General features: G+C 36.9%; 1 protein-coding gene and 1 long non-coding RNA gene across 2 annotated transcripts in view; one reads left to right on the top strand and one right to left on the bottom strand.

Annotated features, from left to right (window-relative positions):
- onecut3a (one cut homeobox 3a) overlaps positions 1-2,873 on the bottom strand; it is a 53,054-nt gene extending 50,181 nt beyond the window's left edge. Inside the window, exon 1 of the mRNA XM_062039541.1 lies at positions 1,823-2,873. Coding sequence (XP_061895525.1) covers positions 1,823-2,873 — 1,051 coding nt within the window. The remainder of the gene's footprint in view (positions 1-1,822) is intronic.
- LOC133644797 (uncharacterized) overlaps positions 1-26,737 on the top strand; it is a 132,482-nt gene that overhangs the window by 25,112 nt on the left and 80,633 nt on the right. The gene's annotated exons all lie outside the window — the stretch shown is intronic.

Below are 26,737 nucleotides of genomic sequence, written 5' to 3'. Positions count from 1 at the left end.
CTATACACCCCCCACCCCTCCTCATTCTCCTGCAGGGGAGAGACCAATGGCAGAGAGTGCTGAGGCGGGATAATTGATAGATGCACTGGCTATCCTTATCGATCAGGCCTGTATCGATCCCACCAAATACATTGAGATGGAGTGTGGAATTCAACACAGATGCAAAAGACGAATTGTTTACAGCGTTGCATCTTCCCAACGCTGCCGCCTCTTGCTAGCACTTAAGCTATGTGTTGATGTTAAAAATAAGGATTTCAAATAAAAACAGGTATTTTTTTTTTAAAACAATCGGTATAGTGTGTGCACGCGTGAGGACCACATCATCGGACCCTCTGGGTGTTTGCTCCATTAGGCGTGAAGGGCATGCACAGTCCCCCTGAAAACGGGCCATCTCAACACACACACACACACACACACTGAGTGTGTGTGTGTGTGTGTGTGTGTGCATATACAGACAGTGGCATTTTCACATTAGCTAAGCAGGGCGGCTACATTGATTTGTGTGGCTGTGATGAATTTGGAATAGTAATTTGAAGTTATTGATTGATGTGGCCCAGCAAGCCTCACTTTCAGGATATAGAACACCCCCCACCCCTCACACACACACACACACACACACACACACACACACACACACACACACACACACACCCGGCCCACGCGGGCAACCCGCCATAATGGTGATTTTAAATGCAATCAGTAAAATAATTGTCCCGCACATTTACATATACAAGCCATTTGTCATTGTGTGCCATTTGAGCGCCATTTTGGCTCCAGGTTGTAGAAATAATTGAAATCAAACCATGTTTATGCTCTTTTCTGCAGCTTGAATGGATTTTAAGCACACCTTGTCTTTCACTCTCGACGGATATCGGCGGGTTTTATACCGACGCACAGTGTGTGGAAGATATAAAACCCCACAGCCCAATTAGCTTTAACAGCGGTGGCACTTAAAGAGACAATTGTAAGGGAAGGGTGGGCTGGAGGGGGGTTGGGGGGGGGGGCTGCAGGTGTTTAAATCTTTATTTACCAGAACCCGAGCTAAAACGCAACAGAGGAACAATTTACATGCCAATTAAGTGCTTTTCAATAAGGCATCGACTTGGACTAAAATATGCCACACTATCTGCCTTAATTGAAGTGTTGGCTTTGAATAACGACGAGCAAAAAAAAAAAGGGGTGGGGGGGGGTGGGGGGGTGCGTAGGGGAGGCGGCTGATTGACGTCTAACGGCCGTTTAACAACAACAGGGCGTCGATGAGAGAGGATGCGTGCGCTTTAAACCTGCAAGCTCAACTCTTTTCAGTGGCAGGGTGTTGTTGATTTTCCTGCAAAATTAAAAAAAAAATTTTTTTTTTTTAAAATGCACCATGCTTTTTTTTTGTTCTAGCAAAATATGCCGACATCTGGATCCGAATCGATCATTTATCAGAGCGCCACTCTGAAAGGGGACGCCTGGACCTGGAAGTATTGATCCATAGGAGGGGGGTGGGGGGTTTCATAGACACCCCCACATCCCCACCACCCCCAACTCATCTTTAATATAGGCCAGGATTTGATTGTTTTGGGTGCATATATATATATATATAAATATATATATATATACTGTATGTGTGTATATATATAATATAGTCAAATAAATGCATGCATCAATCAAACAAGAGTCAACCCCAGGCCTACATTTAACACCCCCCCCCCCCGACCAAGTTTGACTCGATTTAATCGACTAATAACTTGCAGTAATGTCCGTTTGGAGCCCGCCATTGACAGGTCTCGCCACATTGACTCGGAATTGATCGTGCGCGGCCTCGATCGTCACTCACCTGCAAGCCGGAGCGCCGACATCCGCTGGAACTCCGGCTCCTGGAGCCACTTCCACATCCGCCGGAAGGTCTCCCGGCCGGACTTGAGTTTACTCCACGGTTTAGGGTTCCGCAGCAGGTCGGAGAGAGTCCCCTGGGAGCGGCACAAGATCCTCTGGGCGAAGATGGCCTGCGGGATGCTGTAGCGCTTCAGCTCGGCGGTGATTCGCTGCGCCACCTCCTTGGTGTTGATCTCCTCCACCTGGCCGGAGCCTCCGCCCTGGACGCCGCCGACCACCGTCTGCCGGTCCCGGTCTGACAGCATGGAGCCGTTGGCCTGAGAGTGCGGGTGGCTGTGGTGGTGCATGCCGTTCAGGGACGACATGAGCCCGGCTCCGTGGCCGCCGAGCCCCCGCGCCAGGTGCTCCTCGCCCCGGGACAGCATGGCGTGGGAGTCGAACCCCCCGGCGGAGAGCATCTTGTCGTTGGAGAGGTGCGCTCCGGGGCCGTAGGCGCCGAGGGACTGCTGGGAGCTGTGCAAGGGCCCGAGGCCGTTGGAGAGCGGGGACAGCGGCTGGCCCATGCCGGACATGTCCTTCGGGTAGTGGCCGTAGAGGTTGCCCATGGACGCCAGGCTGCGGTCGTCGCGCATGAGCGTGAAGCTCCCGCTGACGTTGCCCGCCGACAGCCGCTGGTGCGCCGGGTGGTGGTGGTGGTGGTGGTGCGCGTGCGCGTGCGGGTGGTGGAACTTGTCCGACACGGTGGAGATGGGCGGCAGGTGCTGCAGCGGCGTCAGGGTGGTGTAGGTGCTGCTCAGGCTCATGCCCGAGTCGCACGACATGGTCATGGCCGGGTGCAGGGGCCCGGAGAGCGCGTGGTCCGCGCGGTAGTCGCCGGCCCCCTCCAGGATGGAGGCCATGCTGGACACCATGGCCGAGCGGCCGTGGGACGACACCAGGTTCCGGTGGGAGGCGGACGACTGGCGGGCGTGCGGGGAGTTCATTAAGTCGCCGCTTTGGTGGGAGTGGGACACGCCGTGCAGGTTGCCGATGTTCTCCATGGTGAGCTCCATGTTTCCGGGGTGGGGGGGGGGGGGTCTTTAATTCCGCCCCGCTCTTTTTGGCTCTCTCTCTCGTCGTCCTGCTTGCCGATAAATTGTGAACGATTTCAAAGGCGAGCCATTGATTGTGCGGGGTGCTTGTGCGCAGTCAATCCAGCATGCATGGTCCTCTCCTTGTGGCGCCGCTCTCTGCGATGGCTTCCTTTCTTTCTCTCCTCCACGCACCTTCCACGGCTCTCTCCTTTTCTCTCTCCCCCCACTCGGTCTGCGTGCGTGGGAGTGTGTGTGCGCGTGTGTGTGTGTGTGGGCGTGTAGTTGTGCGCATGTGCATGCGGCCCGGGTGGAGTATCCTCCAGCTTGCGCGCTCTTGTCCAATAAGGGGGGGGGGTCAACGTGACGTCACCCGTGCACCTCAAATTCCTGCCTGAAGATTGCATTAGACCAGGGGTGGCCAAAGTGCGGCCCGGGGGCCATTTGCGGCCCGCAGCTAATTGTTTACCGGCCCGCCACACATTCTGGAAATGCTATTGCAAAAATTAAAAAAAAAGTGGAATGAGGTGAAATCTAACTAGAAAAAGTTGCAATGTTGACACAAAGCTACCATGCAGGCTTTTTTTTCCTTTTGTCTCTTTATTTGTCTTTTTTTTGCCATTGCTCAAAAAAAAAAAAATCTGTTATAATGAATTACTGACCTATTCAAGGCTCCAATTATTTCAAATATTTCACTTTAAAATGTTTTATGTGGGAAATATTGCATATATTGTGTGGTTGCCATACAAAAACATCAACATTTTATTTGACAAAAGAGCATAAAACAAACAAAATAATAGTTAAAACGTAAAATGGACAGATATATCTGAAGTTATGTGGGCTCTGTACCGAGGATGTCGTTGTGGCTTGTACAGCCCTTTGAGACACTTGTGATTTAGGGCTATGTAAATAAACATTGATTGATTGATTGATTGAAGTTGAGCTCGTAACTTAAGTGTTCAAAGTAAAAAAAAAAAAAACTAATACAAATGTATCACTTTCTGAGTGGGGCACCTTTTGGATTCCAAATATATTTAATGGGATTTTATTTATCTTTTCACTGTGATTACTCAAAAATATGAAAGAATTAAAATCAATGGCAGGGGTGTCCAAAGTGCGGCCCGGGGGCCATTTGCGGCCCGCAGCTAATTGTTTACCGGCCCGCCACACATTCTGGAAATGCTATTGCAAAAATTAAAAAAAACATTTAAAAAAAAGTGGAATGAGGTGAAATCTAACTAGAAAAAGTTGCAATGTTGACACAAAGCTACCATGCAGGCTTTTTTCTTCTTTTGTCTCTTTATTTTTCTTTTTTTTGCCATTGCTCAAAAAAAAAAAAATCTGTTTATAATGAATTATTGACCTATTCAAGGCTCCAATTATTTCAAATATTTCACTTTAATATGTTTTATGTGGGAAATATTGCATATATTGTGTGGTTGCCATACAAAAACATCAACATTTTATTTGACAAAAGAGCATAAAACAAACAAAATAATAGTTAAAACGTAAAATGGACAGATATATCTGAAGTTATGTGGGCTCTGTACCGAGGATGTCGTTGTGGCTTGTACAGCCCTTTGAGACACTTGTGATTCAGGGCTATATAAATAAACATTGATTGATTGATTGATTGAAGTTGAGCTCGTAACTTAAGTGTTCAAAGTAAAAAAAAAAAAAAACTAATACAAATGTATCACTTTCTGAGTGGGGCACCTTTTGGATTCCAAATATATTTAATGGGATTTTATTTATCTTTTCACTGTGATTACTCAAAAATATGAAAGAATTAAAATCAATGGCAGGGTTGGCCAAAGTGCGGCCCGGGGGCCATTTGCGGCCCGCAGCTAATTGTTTACCGGCCCGCCACACATTCTGGAAATGCTATTGCAAAAATTAAAAAAAAACATTTAAAAAAAAGTGGAATGAGGTGAAATCTAACTAGAAAAAGTTGCAATGTTGACACAAAGCTACCATGCAGGCTTTTTTCTTCTTTTGTCTCTTTATTTTTCTTTTTTTTGCCATTGCTCAAAAAAAAAAAAATCTGTTTATAATGAATTATTGACCTATTCAAGGCTCCAATTATTTCAAATATTTCACTTTAATATGTTTTATGTGGGAAATATTGCATATATTGTGTGGTTGCCATACAAAAACATCAACATTTTATTTGACAAAAGAGCATAAAACAAACAAAATAATAGTTAAAACGTAAAATGGACAGATATATCTGAAGTTGAGCTCGTAACTTAAGTGTTCAAAGTAAAAAAAACAAAATAATACAAATGTATCACTTTCTGAGTGGGGCACCTTTTGGATTCCAAATATATTTAATGGGATTTTATTTATCTTTTCACTGTGATTACTCAAAAATATGAAAGAATTAAAATCAATGGCAGGGGTGTCCAAAGTGCGGCCCGGGGGCCATTTGCGGCCCGCAGCTAATTGTTTACCGGCCCGCCACACATTCTGGAAATGCTATTGCAAAAATTTAAAAAAACATTTAAAAAAAAAAAGTGGAATGAGGTGAAATCTAACTAGAAAAAGTTGCAATGTTGACACAAAGCTACCATGCAGGCTTTATTTTTCTTTTGTCTCTTTATTTTTCTTTTTTTTTGCCATTGCTCAAAAAAAAAAAAAATCTGTTATAATGAATTATTGACCTATTCAAGGCTCCAATTATTTCAAATGTTTCACTTTAAAATGTTTTATGTGGGAAATATTGCATATATTGTGTGGTTGCCATACAAAAACATCAACATTTTATTTGACAAAAGAGCATAAAACAAACAAAATAATAGTTAAAACGTAAAATGGACAGATATATCTGAAGTTATGTGGGCTCTGTACCGAGGATGTCGTTGTGGCTTGTACAGCCCTTTGAGACACTTGTGATTTAGGGCTATATAAATAAACATTGATTGATTGATTGATTGATTGATTGATTGATTGAAGTTGAGCTCGTAACTTAAGTGTTCAAAGTAAAAAAAACAAAATAATACAAATGTATCACTTTCTGAGTGGGGCACCTTTTGGATTCCAAATATATTTAATGGGATTTTATTTATCTTTTCACTGTGATTACTCAAAAATATGAAAGAATTAAAATCAATGGCAGGGGTGTCCAAAGTGCGGCCCGGGGGCCATTTGCGGCCCGCAGCTAATTGTTTACCGGCCCGCCACACATTCTGGAAATGCTATTGCAAAAATTTAAAAAAACATTTTAAAAAAAAGTGGAATGAGGTGAAATCTAACTAGAAAAAGTTGCAATGTTGACACAAAGCTACCATGCAGGCTTTTTTTTTCTTTTGTCTCTTTATTTTTCTTTTTTTTGCCATTGCTCAAAAAAAAATCTGTTATAATGAATTATTGACCTATTCAGGCTCCAATTATTTCAAATATTTCACTTTAAAATGTTTTATGTGGGAAATATTGCATATATTGTGTGGTTGGTTGCCATACAAAAACATCAACATTTTATTTGACAAAAGAGCATAAAACAAACAAAATAATAGTTAAAACGTAAAATGGACAGATATATCTGAAGTTATGTGGGCTCTGTACCGAGGATGTCGTTGTGGCTTGTACAGCCCTTTGAGACACTTGTGATTTAGGGCTATATAAATAAACATTGATTGATTGATTGATTGAAGTTGAGCTCGAAACTTAAGTGTTCAAAGTAAAAAAAAAAAAAAACTAATACAAATGTATCACTTTCTGAGTGGGGCACCTTTTGGATTCCAAATATATTTAATGGGATTTTATTTATCTTTTCACTGTGATTACTCAAAAATATGAAAGAATTAAAATCAATGGCAGGGGTGTCCAAAGTGCGGCCCGGGGGCCATTTGCGGCCTGCAGCTAATTGTTTACCGGCCCGCCACACATTCTGGAAATGCTATTGCAAAAATTTAAAAAAAACATTTAAAAAAAAAAGTGGAATGAGGTGAAATCTAACTAGAAAAAGTTGCAATGTTGACACAAAGCTACCATGCAGGCTTTTTTTTTTCTTTTGTCTCTTTATTTTTCTTTTTTTTGCCATTGCTCAAAAAAAAAAAAATCTGTTATAATGAATTATTGACCTATTCAAGGCTCCAATTATTTCAAATATTTCACTTTAAAATGTTTTATGTGGGAAATATTGCATATATTGTGTGGTTGCCATACAAAAACATCAACATTTTATTTGACAAAAGAGCATGAAACAAACAAAATAATAGTTAAAACGTAAAATGGACAGATATATCTGAAGTTATGTGGGCTCTGTACCGAGGATGTCGTTGTGGCTTGTACAGCCCTTTGAGACACTTGTGATTTAGGGCTATATAAATAAACATTGATTGATTGATTGATTGATTGAAGTTGAGCTCATAACTTAAGTGTTCAAAGTAAAAAAAAAAAAAACTAATACAAATGTATCACTTTCTGAGTGGGGCACCTTTTGGATTCCAAATATATTTAATGGGATTTTATTTATCTTTTCACTGTGATTACTCAAAAATATGAAATAATTAAAATCAATGGCAGGGGTGTCCAAAGTGCGGCCCGCAGCTAATTGTTTACCGGCCCGCCACACATTCTGGAAATGCTATTGCAAAAATTTAAAAAAACATTTAAAAAAAAGTGGAATGAGGTGAAATCTAACTAGAAAAAGTTGCAATGTTGACACAAAGCTACCATGCAGGCTTTTTTTTCCTTTTGTCTCTTTATTTTTCTTTTTTTTGCCATTGCTCAAAAAAAAAAATCTGTTTATAATGAATTATTGACCTATTCAAGGCTCCAATTATTTCAAATATTTCACTTTAAAATGTTTTATGTGGGAAATATTGCATATATTGTGTGGTTGCCATACAAAAACATCAACATTTTATTTGACAAAAGAGCATAAAACAAACAAAATAATAGTTAAAACGTAAAATGGACAGATATATCTGAAGTTGAGCTCGTAACTTAAGTGTTCAAAGTAAAAAAAACTAAATAATACAAATGTATCACTTTCTGAGTGGGGCACCTTTTGGATTCCAAATATATTTAATGGGATTTTATTTATCTTTTCACTGTGATTACTCAAAAATATGAAATAATTAAAATCAATGGCAGGGGTGGCCAAAGTGCGGCCCGGGGGCCATTTGCGGCCCGCAGCTAATTGTTTACCGGCCCGCCACACATTCTGGAAATGCTATTGCAAAAATTTTAAAAAACATTTAAAAAAAAAGTGGAATGAGGTGAAATCTAACTAGAAAAAGTTGCAATGTTGACACAAAGCTACCATGCAGGCTTTTTTTTTCTTTTGTCTCTTTATTTTTCTTTTTTTTTGCCATTGCTCAAAAAAAAAAAATCTGTTATAATGAATTATTGACCTATTCAAGGCTCCAATTACTTCAAATATTTCACTTTAAAATGTTTTATGTGGGAAATATTGCATATATTGTGTGGTTGCCATACAAAAACATCAACATTTTATTTGACAAAAGAGCATAAAAGAAACAAAATAATAGTTAAAACGTAAAATGGACAGATATATCTGAAGTTATGTGGGCTCTGTACCGAGGATGTCGTTGTGGCTTGTACAGCCCTTTGAGACACTTGTGATTTAGGGCTATATAAATAAACATTGATTGATTGATTGATTGAAGTTGAGCTCGTAACTTAAGTGTTCAAAGTAAAAAAAACAAAAACTAATACAAATGTATCACTTTCTGAGTGGGGCACCTTTTGGATTCCAAATATATTTAATGGGATTTTATTTATCTTTTCACTGTGATTACTCAAAAATATGAAAGAATTAAAATCAATGGCAGGGGTGTCCAAAGTGCGGCCCGGGGGCCATTTGCGGCCCGCAGCTAATTGTTTACTGGCCCGCCACACATTCTGGAAATGCTATTGCAAAAATTTAAAAAAAACATTTAAAAAAAAAAAGTGGAATGAGGTGAAATCAAACTAGAAAAAGTTGCAATGTTGACACAAAGCTACCATGCAGGCTTTTTTTTTTCTTTTGTCTCTTTATTTTTCTTTTTTTTGCCATTGCTCAAAAAAAAAAAAAACTGTTATAATGAATTATTGACCTATTCAAGGCTCCAATTATTTCAAATATTTCACTTTAAAATGTTTTATGTGGGAAATATTGCATATATTGTGTGGTTGCCATACAAAAACATCAACATTTTATTTGACAAAAGAGCATAAAACAAACAAAATAATAGTTAAAACGTAAAATGGTCAGATATATCTGAAGTTGAGCTCGTAACTTAAGTGTTCAAAGTAAAAAAAACAAAATAATACAAATGTATCACTTTCTGAGTGGGGCACCTTTTGGATTCCAAATATATTTAATGGGATTTTATTTATCTTTTCACTGTGATTACTCAAAAATATGAAAGAATTAAAATCAATGGCAGGGGTGTCCAAAGTGCGGCCCGGGGGCCATTTGCGGCCCGCAGCTAATTGTTTACCGGCCCGCCACACATTCTGGAAATGCTATTGCAAAAATTTAAAAAAACATTTTAAAAAAAAAGTGGAATGAGGTGAAATCTAACTAGAAAAAGTTGCAATGTTGACACAAAGCTACCATGCAGGCTTTTTTTTTCTTTTGTCTCTTTATTTGTCTTTTTTTTGCCATTGCTCAAAAAAAAAAAAATCTGTCATAATGAATTATTGACCTATTCAAGGCTCCAATTATTTCAAATATTTCACTTTAAAATGTTTTATGTGGGAAATATTGCATATATTGTGTGGTTGCCATACAAAAACATCAACATTTTATTTGACAAAAGAGCATAAAACAAACAAAATAATAGTTAAAACGTAAAATGGACAGATATATCTGAAGATATGTGGGCTCTGTACCGAGGATGTCGTTGTGGCTTGTACAGCCCTTTGAGACACTTGTGATTTAGGGCTATATAAATAAACATTGATTGATTGATTGATTGATTGAAGTTGAGCTCGTAAATTAAGTGTTCAAAGTAATAAATAAAAAAAACTAATACAAATGTATCACTTTCTGAGTGGGGCACCTTTTGGATTCCAAATATATTTAATGGGATTTTATTTATCTTTTCACTGTGATTACTCAAAAATATGAAAGAATTAAAATCAATGGCAGGGGTGTCCAAAGTGCGGCCCGGGGGCCATTTGCGGCCCGCAGCTAATTGTTTACCGGCCCGCCACACATTCTGGAAATACTATTGTAAAAATAAAAAAGAACATTAAAAAAAGTGGAATGAGGTGAAATCTAACGAGAAAATGTTGACACAAAGCTGCCATGCAGGCTGTTTTTTTTCTTTTGTCTTTCTTTTTTTCTGTTTTTGCCATTGCTCAACAAAAAAAAATAATGACAAAAAAATCCATGTTATAATGAATTATTTTCAGGGCTCCAATTACTTCAAATATTTCACTTTAAAATGTTTTATGTGGTAAATATTGCATATATTGTGTAGCAGCCATATAAAAACATCAAGGTTTTCTTTGACAAAAGAGTATAAAACAAACAAAATAGTAGTTCAAACGTAAAATCGACGGATATATCTGAAGTTGATCTTGTAACTTAAGTGTTGAAAGTAAAAAAAAAAACTCATAAAAATGTATCACTTTATGAGTGGGGCACCTTTTGGATCCCAAATATATTTAGTGGGATTTTATTAATATTTTCACTGTGATTACTCAAAAATATTAAATAATTAAAATCAATGGTGTCCTGCATTATTGATATTTTAGGGCTCTAATTACTAAATACTGCATATTTCAGTTTTACTGTAAAAAAAACTAAGTTGTTTTTGACAGAAAAGCCATAAAACATTTTTTTAATTTATATTACTTTATATCAACTTGAAGTTGATATAGAGATTTACTGTAAACGTTAAATAATTTAAAAAAAATAATAATCTGACTTATTTTTAACATTTTAATGACTTAGACCCTTTATGGTCCCCGGGAGCCCTAAAGGTAAAAAACAAACAAAATCCATATATTTTGTAATGGTTTGAAATTGAAAAATATCAGCATGGCCCCCACATGCTTTCATTTTTCCGTGTGCGGCCCTCAGTGGAAAAAGTTTGGACACCCCTGCTTTAAACCATAACCAAGCATGCATCAATATAGCTCTTGTCTCAAAGTAGGTGTACTGTCACCACCTGTCACATCACCCCCTGACTTATTTTGAGTTTTCTGGTGTTTTCCTGTGTGTAGTGTTTTACTTCTTGTCTTGCGCTCCTATTTTGGTGGCTTTTTCTCTTTTTTCTGTATTTTCCTGTAGCAGTTTCATGTCTTCCTTTGAGCGATATTTCCCGCATCTACTTTGTTTTAGCAATCAAGAATATTTCAGTTGTTTTTATCCTTCTTTGTGGGGACATTGTCGATTGTCACGGCATGTTCGGTTATACCCTGTGGACGCCGTCTTTGCTCCACAGTAAGTCTTTGCTGTCGTCCAGCATTCTGTTTTTGTTTACTTTGTAGACAGTTTTAGTTTCTATCTGCATAGCCTTCCCTAAGCTTCAATGCCTTTTTTTTAGGGGCACTCACCTTTTGTTTATTTTTGGTTTAAGCATTAGACACAATTTTACCTGCACACTGCCTCCCGCTGTTTCCGACATCTATAAAGCAATTAGCTACCGGCTGCCACCTACTGATATGGAAGAGTATTACACGAGTACTCTGCCGAGCTCTAGACAACAACGACACTCAACAACAACACATCATTTGCAGACTACAATTACTGGTTTGCAAAAAATATTTTTAACCCAAATAGGTGAAATCCGACAATCTCCCACTGCACACCAGACTGTATCTCACGGCACACTAGTGTGCCTCGGCTCAGTGGTTGAAAAACACTGCATTAGGCGACACTAGTTAAAAAAAAAAAAAAAAAAAAAACATTCTTTAGCAATCCTTGTGCAACGTTTACTTTGTGGAGGATAACAAGGGCTTGACTTTTTGATAACGTTAAGGCGCACATGTGACGCGGACATTTGGGGTGAGAGGTTAAATATTAATACCGCAGAGCTTCCAACAGTCGATATTTATCGCGGGGCGGCTTTAATCACCAAGATGGCGCATCATTTATTCATGCTAAAAAGTGATATTGAATTTGAGAGAGTTATGGTAATATATCAGTTGAGCGTGCTGTGCAAAAAAAAAGCGCACACGTTTTGACCTTTAGGGCCTGCGTGGAAGATGCACGAGTGCCCCTTTTTTTTTTTTTTTGGACCACTAACTGTTCTCAATATTTTTAACTTTAAATGTTTTGTATTGCTCAATGAGCAGCCAGACCTATAAAAATAAATACAAAATAACAATTTAAAGTTATCATCACACTAAGGCCCTGAGTGGAAAATGCACGAGTGCCCATATCCTTTGGATCGCTAACAGTTTTACATGTTTTAACTGTTTACATGCATCATATATTTTATTCAAACAAATAGTTAAAATACTGTTCCATGGTTATCTTCATACTAGAGAGCCTTGCATGGACGGTGCACGAGTGCCCATTGTTTTTGGACCGCTAACAGGTTTCAATATTTTAACTTAAAATGTTTTATATTGCATTGAGCAGCCATAACTATTTTAGTTTTTAAAGTTAAATTGTTCCCTGCAGGTTATCATCACACTAATGGCCTGAATGAAAGGTGCACGAGTGCCCCTATCCTTTGGATCGCTAACAGTTTTAAATGTTTTAACTGTTTACATGTATCATATTTTTTATTTTAAAAAGTGGTTTTAATCGCAGTTTTACTTAAAATACTGTTCTATGGTTATCATCATGCTAGAAAGCCTTGCATGGACGGTGCACGAGTGCCCATTGTTTTTGGACCACTAACAGTTTTCAATATGTTAACTTTAAATGTAGTGTATTGCTCAATGAGCAGCCAGACTTTTAGAACACATTTTAAAAATACTAATTTAAAGTTACTGTTCTATGGTTATCATCACACTAAGGGCTTGCATGGAAGATGCACGAGTGCCCATATCCTTCGGACCGCTAACAGTTTTCCATTTTTATTTAAAAATAATGGTTTTAATCACAGTTTTACTTAAAATGATGTTCCATGGTTATTGTCATACTAGAAAGCCTTGCATGGACGGTGCATGAGTGCCCATTGTTTTTGGACCACTAACAGTTCTCAATCGTTTAACTTTAAATGTAGTGTATTGCTCAATGAACAGCCAGGTCTTTAAAACACATTTTAAAAATACTAATTTAAAGTTACTGTTCCATGGTTATCATCACACTAAGGGCTTGCATGGAAGATGCACGAGTGCTCATATCCTTCGGACCGCTAACAGTTTTCCATTTTTTAACTGTTTACATGTATCATATTTTTTATTTTAAAAAATTATTTTAATCGCAGTTTTACCTAAAATACTGTTCCATGGTTATCATCATACTAGAAAGCCTTGCATGGACGGTGCACGAGTGCCCTTTGTTTTTGGACCGCAAACAGATTTCAATATTTTAACATAAAATGTTTTATATTGCACAATGAGCAGCCAGACCTTTAAAACCAATTTTAAAAATACAAATTTAAAGTTAATGTTCCATGGTTAACGTTATAACTAAGCATGAGTGCCCATATCCTTCGGACCGCAGCAGTTCTCAATGTTTTAACTGTTTACATGTACCATATATTTTATTAAAACAAATGTTTTTAATCGCAGTTTCACTTAAAATACTGTTCCACGATTATCATCATAGTAGAAAGCCTTGCATGGACGGTGCACGAGTGCCCATTGTTTTTGGACCGCTAACAGTTTTCAACATTTTAACTTAAAATGTTTTATATTGCACTGAGCAGCCATGCCTTTTTTTTTTTAAGTTAAATGTACTATTCCCTGCAGGTTATTATCACACTTAGGGCCTAAATGAGAGGTGCATGAGTGCCCATATTCTTTAGGCTACTAACAGTTCTCAAGTTATTATGTCTATTTTTATTTGTATTGCAGTAAAAGTTAAATTTGGCATTCCATGGAATGCTTTTTTGATGCTTTCAAGACTTTCCTGAATCGCAAAGTAAATTAAATGTTGTCTTCTATTGTTATTATCACATTTTTCTTCTTCATAAAGAGATGCATCATGTATTCATGCTTAAAAGTATAGATATTGAATTTGAGAGTTCTCTGATAATATATAATTAAAGCATAGTGTGTGGAAAATACGCAAAATAAATCTACCTTTAACAAACAAGCTTAAAGCAAACACTCGATTAGAACTACGGTGCCACTTGGTCTGCCTATAGATTAGGGGTGTCAAACTCATTTTAGATGGGGGGCCACATGGAGAAAAATCTACTCCCAAGCGGGCCAGACTGGTAAAATCACGGCACAATAACTTAAAAATAAAGACAACTTCAGATTGTTTTCTTTGTTTAAAAATAGAACAAGCACATTCTGAAATTGTACAAATCATAATGTTGTTGGGGGTTTTGTTTACCCTTACACGTTGCGGTTAATAGTATGTTATCTTTATTTGTCGTTATTTATACTTTCTGAATAAATTATGTGATAATGTTCATCAGTCAACTCATTGGTGTTAATTTTCAATCTATCAGGATACAAAAATAAGATCAAAATGATATTACAGTATTTTATTTATGTAGTTTGCTCATTTTCCTTGACTGGTGCATTAACATCATGTGGTGTTGTTTTTTTTACATATGTAGCATCATCTACAAAGATACAAAGAATTGCTATTGCGACATCTGGTGGACACATTAAGAACAGCTGTTTCTTTCATTCAAAAATTTCCGCTCATTTTTATACTTAGCACACTCTTCCCGCGGGCCAGATAAAACCTGTTCGCGGGCCTGGTCCGGCCCGCGGGCCGTACGTTTGACACCCCTGCGTGCATGACTGCTAATTTGGTACCGCCAAGATTTTCAACTTGCAATTTTGGTGTGACATATTTTGTATATCATATAATTTAGCCAGAGCCTCTTTGTCACAGTATAACTTCCTGTTCTGTGGTTATCATCACACTTTCCCTCTTTGCCAAGAAGTGTCTCATTTATGCTAAAAAAAGTAAATATTACATTTGAAAGTTGTATGGTGTGCACAATATGACCACATTTTTCTCGGGCGTGCGTGGAGTATGCAGTGTGTGCACGAGTGCCCAGATCATATGAATCTCATTTGATCAGAATTCAAATTTGTCATTTTTGTGATATACATTTTTGATTATATTGCACTGAGCAACCAGACCCTTTTCTATGTCAAAGTTGGATTTTCTTGTTCTGTGGTTATCGTCACACTTTTTTTGAGTGCACGGTGCAAGAGTTTTTGTAACGCATGATTTTCTATGGGATTGTATAATCCATATTATAACTAATATTATTCAAATACAATTTGAGTATGCATAATTGTACTAGTTGTCATCAAAAAGCACAAACATATTAGAAAAAGCAAATTGATTGTATGATTGATTGATTGAAACTTGTATTAGTAGATTGCACAGTGAAGTACATATTCCGTACAAGTGACCACTAAATGGTAACAGCCGAATAAGTTTTTCAACTTGTTTAAGTCGGGGTCCACTTAAATTGATTCATGGTACAGATACAGTATAAACTATTTTCATAATACAGTCATCACACAAGATAATCATCAGAGTTCTATACAATGAATTATTTACATTATTTACAATATGAGTTATTTACAACAAAAATCACATGTAATAAGTTGTTGTTTACTCAGCCCAAATTGTATTTGCTACCTCCCCCATTTACGAGACATAATTGAGTTTGAGTTTGAGTTTGAGTTTATTATTATAATTATATATGTATACGTTAGGTCATGAAAAAAATACAGAGGCTATATCATCCCTACAAGCCTGTTTCACAGGTTTCCCTGCTCGTCAGTGGATTTTATACAACATTGTATTGTATTATTATTATTATTATTATTATTGGTAATATTGGTAATTATTTTTTATATGAAACCCCCTGATGAGCAGAGAAACCTGAAACAGGCTTGTAGGGATGATATAGCCTCTGTATTTTTTCCTGACCTAATGTATATTCCGCTCTACCCCAGTATTGAGCACTGTATAACGGATAAACCACAGAAACCCTCAACTATAATTAGATATATAAATATATTTCTCTAAGTTTGACAACTGAGAGTCAGGAAAATCACAATGTAAATCCAATCCATCATTATCATTATTATAGGCTGCTTTATGTATACATTTTTTTCCTTAAAATAACAATAAAGAACAAGAATGTGAATAAAACTTGGAGCATTTTACTTACTGACACTCAGCACAATAACAAATAGACCTGTGGTCCATGCCTAGCTGATGCTCACTGAGCTGAAGTCTCACTTTTTTACATTGTTATAACTTTTGTCGTTTGATATTTGCAGAAAATTATGCTCGAAATCCATAATTTTGTGCAACATCCTGTAGTGTTCAACTCCAGCTATGAAACTTGCGCAATGACGTCATTCCGGTCAGTGATCAATCACTGTCAAAGTGCGTATGGATCATGTAGAGATGCGTCGATATAGCTCGGTGCCTATTGTAAATGTCCCTGTTTTAGAGGGGAGAGTATTCTATATATATATATATATATATATATATATATATAAGATTGCGCATGCGCAGAATGTGTGAAGTAATGGATTTACCTCGAGTTTTCCCCTTCCCACATTAAAAACATATAGTGGGGTATATTCTGCACTTTTGTATCCGGAGGGGACGCAACACTTGTCAATATAATTAGGTTTAAAATGTAGTGAATCCTTAAAAATCCAAACGCATGAACTATGTATGGTTGTTTATGTGTGTTTATTAGTATAGGCTCTTGTAAATGAGGCGGCGCATATGCCGATGTTATATGCAAAAATAATGGGACCATTAAGATTTCGACTGCAAAAAATCAACAACACCCAAAGCAGTTAGCATCACTAACCATGTGCACACTGCCTAAAATATAAATAAAATAGTGTTTATTGTAAGATGCACCGGAGTGGGCCACATAAATGGCACCCCCCAAAAAATGAGGGAGGAGGTGATGACTTTTGGCTCGTGTTATCATGAAGACAACAACAGTGTCCGCTTGGGTTAATGTCCCTTTATCGATCCCGGCAAGCACCGCTATCGAAAATGAATTACCGAAGGCTCGCGGAGCGGCGAATCCGTCATCTGTGCGCAGCAGCCCGGCCACTGCAGATTATTGGCCGCGGTGTTGGCTTGATGGATGTCGGGAAGTCTCTCGTTGCTCACTTCTTTAATTTAGCAGGAATTTTACTGTAGGGAAAATTAGACTCTCAGTAGGAAGTTTAGAAGGAAAAAAGTAACTTTATCTAGTATTTTTTTTTAAATGCACATCACATTATTTGGTCCAGTTTTAAAGTATTATATTGTTGGCTTAGAAAAGTGGACTAATTGTATTTAAAGCCCACAGGTTATTTTTTTTTATAGGTTGAGATAGGCTCCAGCACCCCCCGCGACCCCGAACGGGACAAGCGGTAGGGAATGGATGGATGGATGGATGGTTTGGGAACGTGCGTGCAATAATAATATGATAATAATAATTATAATAATAACTGTGATGAGGTGGCGACTTGTCCAGGGTGTACCCCGCCTTCCGCCCTAATGCAGCTCAGATAGGCTCCAGCACCCCCCGCCACCTCAAAAGGGACAAGCGGTAGAAATTGATGGATGGATGGATGGGAAAATGCATGCAAGAGTCACTTTATTAGGCACATCGGCACAATATAATAATGATGCAATTGCAGTCTTTATTTACTAACATAATTGTAATAATAATAATTATAATAATAACTGCGATGAGGTTGCAACTTGTCCAGGGTGTACCCCGCCTTCCGCCCCGAATGCAGCTCAGATAGGCTCCAGCACCCCCCGCCACCCCAAAATGGACAAGCGGTAGTAAAATGGATGGATGGATGAATGGGAAAATGCATGCAAGAGTTACTTTATTAGGCACATCGGCACAATATGTATAATAATGATGCAATTGCAGTCTTTATTTACTAAAATAATAATAATAATAATAATTATTATTATTATAATAACTGTGATGAGGTGGCGACTTGTCCAGGGTGTACCCCGCCTTCCGCCCAGAATGCAGCTCAGATAGGCTCCAGCACCCCCCGCCACGCCAAAAGGGACAAGCGGTAGAAAATGGATGGCTGGATGGGAAAATGCATGCAATAATCACTTTATTAGGCACATCGGCACAATATAATAATGATGCAATTGCAGTCTTTATTTACTAACATAATTATAATAATAATAATAATTATAATAACTACGATGAGGTGGCGACTTGTCCAGGGTGTACCCCGCCTTCCACCCCGAATGCAGCTCAGATAGGCTCCAGCGACCCCGAGAGGGACAAGCGGTAGAAAATGGATGGATGGATAATAATGTCCTCCCCATTCTAAAGAGATTGACCAAAATAGTCACCAATACAAAAATATCATGAATGCTGCAAATGACTCATGTTTTTTGTTAATCCGTGCTGTTAGTTTGATGTGTGTGTCGTTCACATTCCAGGCATGTTTTTTTTTTTTTTTTTTGCCTTGCAGAGCATTTTGTTATCTTAAAGCACTGCTGTCGTTTGCTGATCACATAATCGATGATGAACCCAGCAGCTTCTGAAGGATCGATATAGCCGTATAAGAAAATTTGCATTGTTCAAAAAATTTAAAAAAAAAAATATATATATATAAGAAAAATGTATTTATTTGTGGGGTCGTGCAAAAAAAAAAGTAGAGCCTACATTTTTTGCACCATCTGTTTTTATCCAAATGACTGATATAATGTTGTTAATTTGCTATTTCCACGCGCGCGCGCTCTGTGTCTATATTCCCACAGTGGAAGAAATCACTCCATGTGGACACACTAATCTTTTCATGACTTCTTGAAAGACTCCTGGCTGATGCATCGCACCTAATGTATTCTAAAGTATATTTACTTGAATCGGACTATTGGCAAAAGTTAAGTAGGCAGTGTTTAGTAATGCGCCATTGATCACGCAGGCCTCCGAGCATATGCGCGCGCACCCAACTAAAAAAGTATGCCTTATTATCATACAAAATATTTTGCAAAAAAAAAAAAAGCACATTCTGCTATTTTCCCTTGCTTTTTCTTTCTTCTCCTTGTTGCAAACTTTCAGCGGTTTGCAGGAATCAAAGTTGCATTTTTTTTGGGGGGGACTCGTTACATGTTTGTGCTGTTAAATCTTTAAAAAGGCAGTCGGCCGTTAAAACAGGTCGCTTCAGATCTGCAGGACAATTTATCTTTTTTTTTTTTTCTGTCTTCTAAAGGAAAGAAAGAAAATGAAACGCGCGAATCGCTTCGGCATTGAACGCTGTTGTGTTTGTGGAGCGTTTGCTTGCAGTTTGTTAAGGAATTAGTGTGTTGCCATAGATTATTATTTAGGTGCATTTGCATTTGAAAGCAGCCCGGCTATACGTGATCAATAGCCCCGGTGCCATATTGACCCATCTGCAGGCTGATCGATTGGCAGCAAGAATCGGGCATCACGTCTTTTCTCTGCTCCTGCATGCAAAATACAATATTATTATACAGCAAATGTAAAGAATAAATACATGGACATAAAACACAGCAAGGCCTTCACTGTGTTCATTTTTGGAAAATGTTCTATGGTGCCCGAAAAAGGCCCAATTGCTCAGTAAGGCTTTAATCAATATTTGTATTCATTATACATTAGATTTTTTTTTTTTAATTAAATTAAATATAAGTGCATTTCAATATATTTAAAATACACCACCAATGTAATTTAATAACAACAAAATATGCTGAAATGTTTCGTTTTGTGGATTTATTTTCTTTTTATGATATTGTATTGTTTATTTATTTTTCACAAATAATAGCGTCTTTTTAAAAAAAAAATTAACAACAACAAAAGCGTCCGGACAAAATATCAAACTAATTATCTTATTTGTTTAAAAATAATTCCAATGCATTTAGTTTTCTAAATCCACCTAAAGGTCATGTTTGTTTATTTCTGATAGAAATAAGCATCTGGTGACGTCACTTCAATCACAAACTAATCACAAAGAATGCATTATTGATCAATTGGGTTGGATTACTGAACATTAATATTATCATTATTATTATTATTATTATTATTATTATTATTATTATTATTATTATCGTTCAGCTTATATTTACACACACACATTTGACTGTTTTTTTTCCAGATTTAGATTTGTAGGTTTGTCTATTTATGGCTGCAGATCACGTGATCTGAACAACTGCAAAAAAACAACTATTATGTTATGCATTATTTTGTCTGTTTTTATTAATTTTTAAGTTACTAAAAGTAATTTTAAAAATGTGTGTGTGTGTGTGTGTGTGTGTGTGTGTGTGTGTGTGTGTGTGTGTGTGTGTGTGTGTGTGTGTGTGTGTGTGTGTGTTTAGTCTTTATTCACAGAGACATTAAACTCAAAGACAGATATGTTCTATACCAGATTACAGCTAAACAGCTAATTTCCATCTGCAGTCCCCATGGCTATACCTAAATTAAAGGGATACAAAAATCATGCAATAAAATTATAACAATAAAATTCTAATATAGCATGTAATCAAATTAAGAAAAGTCATAAAATGCCCTTTTATTGACACATACTTATTATACAATACAACCACACCTATCATGTACATCATAACACACCTCATATACATCATAACCATGATTTTAACACACACACCTCACAGTTTACATGTGTGTGTGAGTAGCATTTATAGTAACAATGAGTTAGTGTAAGGGAATAGTATGTTTTACTGTGAGTACTTTGAGTCAGAGAGTACAGCAGATAGTCAGAGTTATACAGTATAATATTAACTTAGAAAATAATGATATAATAAGAAAAATATACTGGCAGACTATGGAAAATTACAATTGAGTATATGGGTAGATTTACTATATATATATATATATATATATATATATATATATATATATATATATATATATATATATATATATATATATATATATATATATATATATATATATATATATATATATATATATATATATATGCAGCGATTACATTAGTGCACATAGATTCAGAGCAAGATCCGAAGGATCCAAGTGTTCCTAATGAATTGTCCACATAGTGTAAACATATATAGTACTGTATGGAATATTAGTTATTTAACATGAACCTATTCATGCATATAATTCACTATACAGATTGGTATAAAATTTAGATTTGTGGCATTTATATACATTTAGGGTAGATTTAGGCTGTTAAGAGTATTCATCACATATCAAATGTATAGTATTATGATGCATTTGTCTAGATATATTTAGTGTAGATTTTAAAATAGACTTTATTAAATCGTGTCAGGAAAATGGTTGACTATATTGATTAAAATGGATGTTAGGTTGATCAATGCAAGATCCGGGTAGATTGTGCAAGTGTTCCCAGGGACGCGTATCTACATAGGTAGGTCATCTTTATTCATTAATTGTATGAAAGAAGTGAATAAGGCTTTATGTCATTTTTTGGACAAGGTGAAATAAATACTGTAAAGTACACTAACAGTCACTATCCAAAACATTAGGTACACCTGCACAGTCAAAGGTCCAATGCCGGGGGATTTTTGTAGTGTTCCTAATCAAGTGTCCAGGGACTATTAGGACAGTATGTAAAGTAGGGGGTGGGGGGGTCTCTGACCTTTTTTTTTTTTTGCATGAGAGCATACTTGTGTACAAAATAAACATGGTTAATTATTTTTGTAACATTTCATTTCAACCCACACAAAAGGGAACATGCTAGTTTTGTCAGAGTATTTTTTTAAAAAAGAAAATATCCCCAAATCACATTTTGTAATAATTAGTTGGAATGCATCTTATATTTTAGTTTGCATTTCTTTCAAGTGTCGTTTTTTTTTTTTTAATCACTATTCACACTGTAAACAAATTACCAGGATTTCACAATAGTAGTTTTTTACAGTAAAATACTGTGATCAACATTTAAACAAAAGAAAATATAATATCCTTATATTTCACAGGAATTAACTGATATTTCACAGTAAACTACTGTAATCTTGGTTCTCAACACAAATTACTGTACATTCAAACTGATTTGTCTCTTAAAGGGTTCCTTGCACACTCTTGTTGCTGTTAAATTGAGAGCATAATTAACAATACAATTATAATGGAGAAGTTATAGCATATAGTTGTAATTTCACTGCAAATAACTATAAAATGACAACGGTCCAGTTAAAAGTTAAAGCATTTAGTTGTAATTTTAGTGTAATTAACCATAAACTCCCAGCTCTGGATTTAAAGTAACATACTGTTTCACAGTATATTATTGTAAAAGTAATGCAATTATTAGCCAGTCATTTGCTGCGAATTTACAATTAACATTGTAAATGTTACTTTGACAAAAAAGAACAGATTTTGTGTTTTACATATTTATTTAGGAAGCAGATCTCCCCTCAAACAGTGGGGCCATGGTCCTCATGCTACTTTGTGGTCATTGGTTATTAAAATATGTCTGAATTGAAAAGTTAAAAAATACTGACACCTTAAGCAAATATTATTTAACAATTTGGTGATCTACTCAAAATCAGCTGGAGTGTTTTGATGTAGAGATGGACTGTATTGTCGTGTTTCGGAATTGTATCTATCTATAAATAGGTAACCTTGCACAATTAAACAGAGTTTTGTCAGAGTATTTAAAACAATTAAATATCCTCAAACAGCCCTTTGAGACAGTTGTGATTAAGGGCTATGATAAATAAACTTTGATTGATTGATTGTATAGGATGTCATTGTATTGTGCAGGTGTTCCTAATGGTGTGTCCAAGAAGTGGTGTAGATGTTGTATAGATAGCTGGATACGGCACACATATAGTACACATATAGCAAATCTATTCAACAGGCGGTTCGGGGGCCAAATGCGGCCCGGGAATGACACCATAGGTTCAGTTTAAAACTTGGGAGAAAATTTTTTTGTGACGGGGTCATTCTCCCTAGATGCAGCAGGAACTCCGGACACAGTGTGCAGGTAGGAAATTATTTATATGCATAAATCATGCAGGAAAAAACAGGAAAAAACAAAAGTGTGCCGATAGCACGGGTGGCAAAACTGAGGAAGAGCTTAGCGTGGAAGCTAGCATACAAACAGGAATCAAAAGGGTTTGCATGGAAGCAGGTAGAAAATGTCATCACTGTTGCGCAATGCAAACAAGGAAACGGGGAATAAATAGCTCCCTGATTAGTGCCCAGGAGCAGGTGAGGTCCCGAACACTAATCAGAGGCAGGGGGACTAATCTGCAGTCATGTCAACTGAAACACAAACCCAGGGGTGCTGAAAACAGAAGTGAGGTAGTCAAAACTAACAGAACAAACCATGATCCGGGCAATGGATCATAACACATTTTTGCAGAAAATTCTTAAAAACAGTAGAGTGCCCCTCGAGGAACTTGGACCACTGGAAACACATTGACAGATTCTTGCATTGACATTTGAACCTTCCTGTCAAACACTGCGGTCCAAACTTGTGATTAACCTAACCTTTCGAAAGCACCCCTTTAAAATCGTCTCCTTTTTGGCCTTTTTTCTTGTGTGGTGTTCGGGTCTGTGGGACCCGTTTTCATTTTTTATTAAAAGAAAAATGGTACAATTAATTAATTTTTCAAACTGAGACTCACTGACATTGGCTCATTTTCTGTGAAGAACATATATCAGAATACATATTTAATGACCACACACCATACACCCCCCCCTACAAATTTCTATTACATATAAGATGTCCGGGTCCTAATAGAAGTGTGTAAATTGATGTTCTGTGTACCACACGCAACACACACACACACACACACACACACACACACACACACACACACACACACACACACACGCACACACACACACACACACAGCAGGCCTAGACAGGAGGAGGACAGAGTGTAGGTACACAGAACATCAGAGTGTCAAATGTGCGAGAAAATGAGAGCAGACGGTGTTGACAAACAATGTTGCAACCTTGTGTGGGTACCGCAGGTGCAGAAACACAAAAGAAGAATCCCTGTGGGATACATAAAACTGGCAGAGAAATTTTCCGTGCAACGTTCATATTGTTGTTACTCAGCCAGCGTTTGTGGGTCTGATGGACCCGTTGCATTTTGTGGCTTTTAATGCCTCACAATCAAACACTTTTATGTTAAAATATTGAACAGATGTTTATTGGGATAAGGTAAACATCTGTTCAGCATTTTAACGTAAAAGTGTTTGATTGTGAGGCATTAAAAGCCACAAAATGCAACGGGTCCATCAGACCCACAAACGCTGGCTGAGTAACAACAATATGAACATTACACAAGGGTTAATGTGATTTATGTAACTAAGATGTTCAGTTCAAAAAAGTTGAGAGAGACACACATTTTTGCAGAATGTCCTTAAAAACAACAGAGCGTTCCTGTCACTCTGACAAAACAAACAGAACAAAATTAAATATCACAAAATCAATTCTGTTTTTTCAGAATATGCAAAATAAGACTAATAGTGAAGGGAGATGTCACAATTCAATTGCCCTGACATAGATATCACTGAATCTTTAAAAGAGCCTCTTTTCAAAGACATTCTGAACAGGTTCTGCGGACGTGTTGGAATAATCCCATCCTCTATCCGCTATACATTTAAAATTCCTCATAGGCTGCAGCTTAGAATAATTGTGTATTATAATGTGTGCGTATGATCCCCTGCACAAGCTACTTACTTAAGAGCATTATTCACGCTTCTTCTTCTTCTCCTGATTTTAAAGCATGCACCCTCCCCACCACCATCCTCTCTTAAGTACTGCTAACGCTGGATTTATTAGGCTTAAAGAATAGCTCGCACTTCTTCCTCGAAGGGGGGATCAGACATTAAGTGTAGATCAAAAGATCCGCTCTTAAAAACACACTATAACACTTACTTATTCCCTTAAGGAGCCTTTTTCTACGCAGAGTATTTGAATCAGCCATTTTGTTCCAACCGTTAAAGGGATTATCTTCCAACTATACCAATGATATAACGGTACAATAATAGATAAACTGGGAAAAAAAAACATGTCCTATAATTTTTATTTACTTGGTGATTTTAAACCACTCTGGTTTAAAGGGGAACTGCACATTTTTGGAATATTGCCTATCGTTCACAATTATTATGAAAAACATGGATTTTTTTATTTTTTTTATGCATTGTAACTTGTAAATAAAAGTAAATAAAAGTCAGCTTACAGCGGAGCCAATGGGAGCTCCACTATTTCGCCCATAAAATCCGATAACTATTCAAAAAGCGCCAGCAATACTCTGTTTACGTTTTATGACTTGAATATTAACCAAGTATTAGTGATATTGTTATTATAAGTGCTAACGTAGACAAACTATTTATTCCGTGTCTCCCTATGTTTACATCATCAAGTGGTCTGCTGCTTTCTCGCTTCCTTGCTCCCTGGAAGTTTATTCTACATCATAAATCATGCATCTCACCCGGACATGAGACGTCTGAGTAGGTATTCCGACAAGTTGGTACACTTTGACAGCCATTTAGGACCCGAAACTTGCGGCTGTAGATACACACACAGACCCTGTTTTTTTTTTTCCTGAGGATTATTAGACATTTTTAATTTAAATGGGAATATATGAACATCCTATCAATCGGCATCCTAATGACAGAAGACCTTGTACAGTAAGTGATGTTTTTTCATGTTTGTCTGCTCATCAGTGAGTAGGAATCAGTGATGAGGAAAAAAAAAGCAAACATTGTGGTGCGTTTTTTAAATTAATAATTAATAATCAAACTACGTAAATATTAAATGTTATTATAAATGTGCCTGTTACTACATTACATATATACTTACATCATGTATATAAAACCTTAATGGAGGTGTTTTTTGAGGGGCAGAATTGCATGGCTCCCATTGGTTCCATTGTAAGCAACATTTTGATCGTAATTTATTTTAAATTTACAATGCAAAAAAAAAAACATCATGTATTTTATAACAATTGTGAACTTTAGGCAACATTTTAAAATAAAGTGCAGTTACCCTTTAAAGTATACGCATGTGTTTTGCAGTAATTTGAACGTTAGTTGTTTTTGTAGAGTGTGAGAAATTTCAAGTTAATGTGACAAAAGAGGTTTACTAACGCCGCCAGCATGTGGTGTATTTGTCAGTAAAATAGTAGCATAGGTAGTAACACAATATAGAGGTGGATGTTATGACAAATGTTCACCTTTTGTGTGTCGAAGTTCAGGTGTTGAAGATCTATCATACTTTTTTATTAAAAAAAACACAATTCAGCAATATTATAAAAAGTGCAACAAAAAAAAATTGTGCTGCCAAACAAGTATTTTTCAAATGGTTGCTGTGGGTTAACTTTGATGAATCACAATTTAATACCATTCATTTATCTATAATAATTTGGTGTGCTCAAAAAATAGACTCACATCCGAGCCGTGATTGTAATTATCCGATTCTAAATTGAGTCATAATTTTCAAGACTTGATTTTTAGAAAGAGAAATATAGTTTTCTTATTTAAAAAAATAAATTTTTAAGCCAATTCTTTGTTCGCTCGCTGTGCATAAAAGTCCTACGTCAGCAGCAAAGAGGAGCTTTTGTAACCTGTAACCTGTTTAGAAAAGTTGTATTATCTTTTATATACAATGATTTGCAAGACTCAGTTTGAAGTGAAAATCGTGTTAAATCGACAATCTGTTGTGAATCGAATCGTCACTCCAAGAATCGGACTCGTCGAAAAATCCGTCAGTGCAACACATCTCCTTTGCATTGAGTTGATCAGTTTGTTGATTGTGGCCTGTGGAATGTTGGTCCACTCCTCTTAAATGGCTGTGCCAAG

The sequence above is a fragment of the Entelurus aequoreus genome, linkage group LG27 (assembly GCF_033978785.1).
Source record: "Entelurus aequoreus isolate RoL-2023_Sb linkage group LG27, RoL_Eaeq_v1.1, whole genome shotgun sequence".
Classification (NCBI taxonomy): Eukaryota; Metazoa; Chordata; class Actinopteri; order Syngnathiformes; family Syngnathidae; genus Entelurus; species Entelurus aequoreus.
The sequence above is the reverse complement of the archived record's forward strand: the minus strand, read 5'-3'. Positions and strand labels throughout refer to the sequence as shown.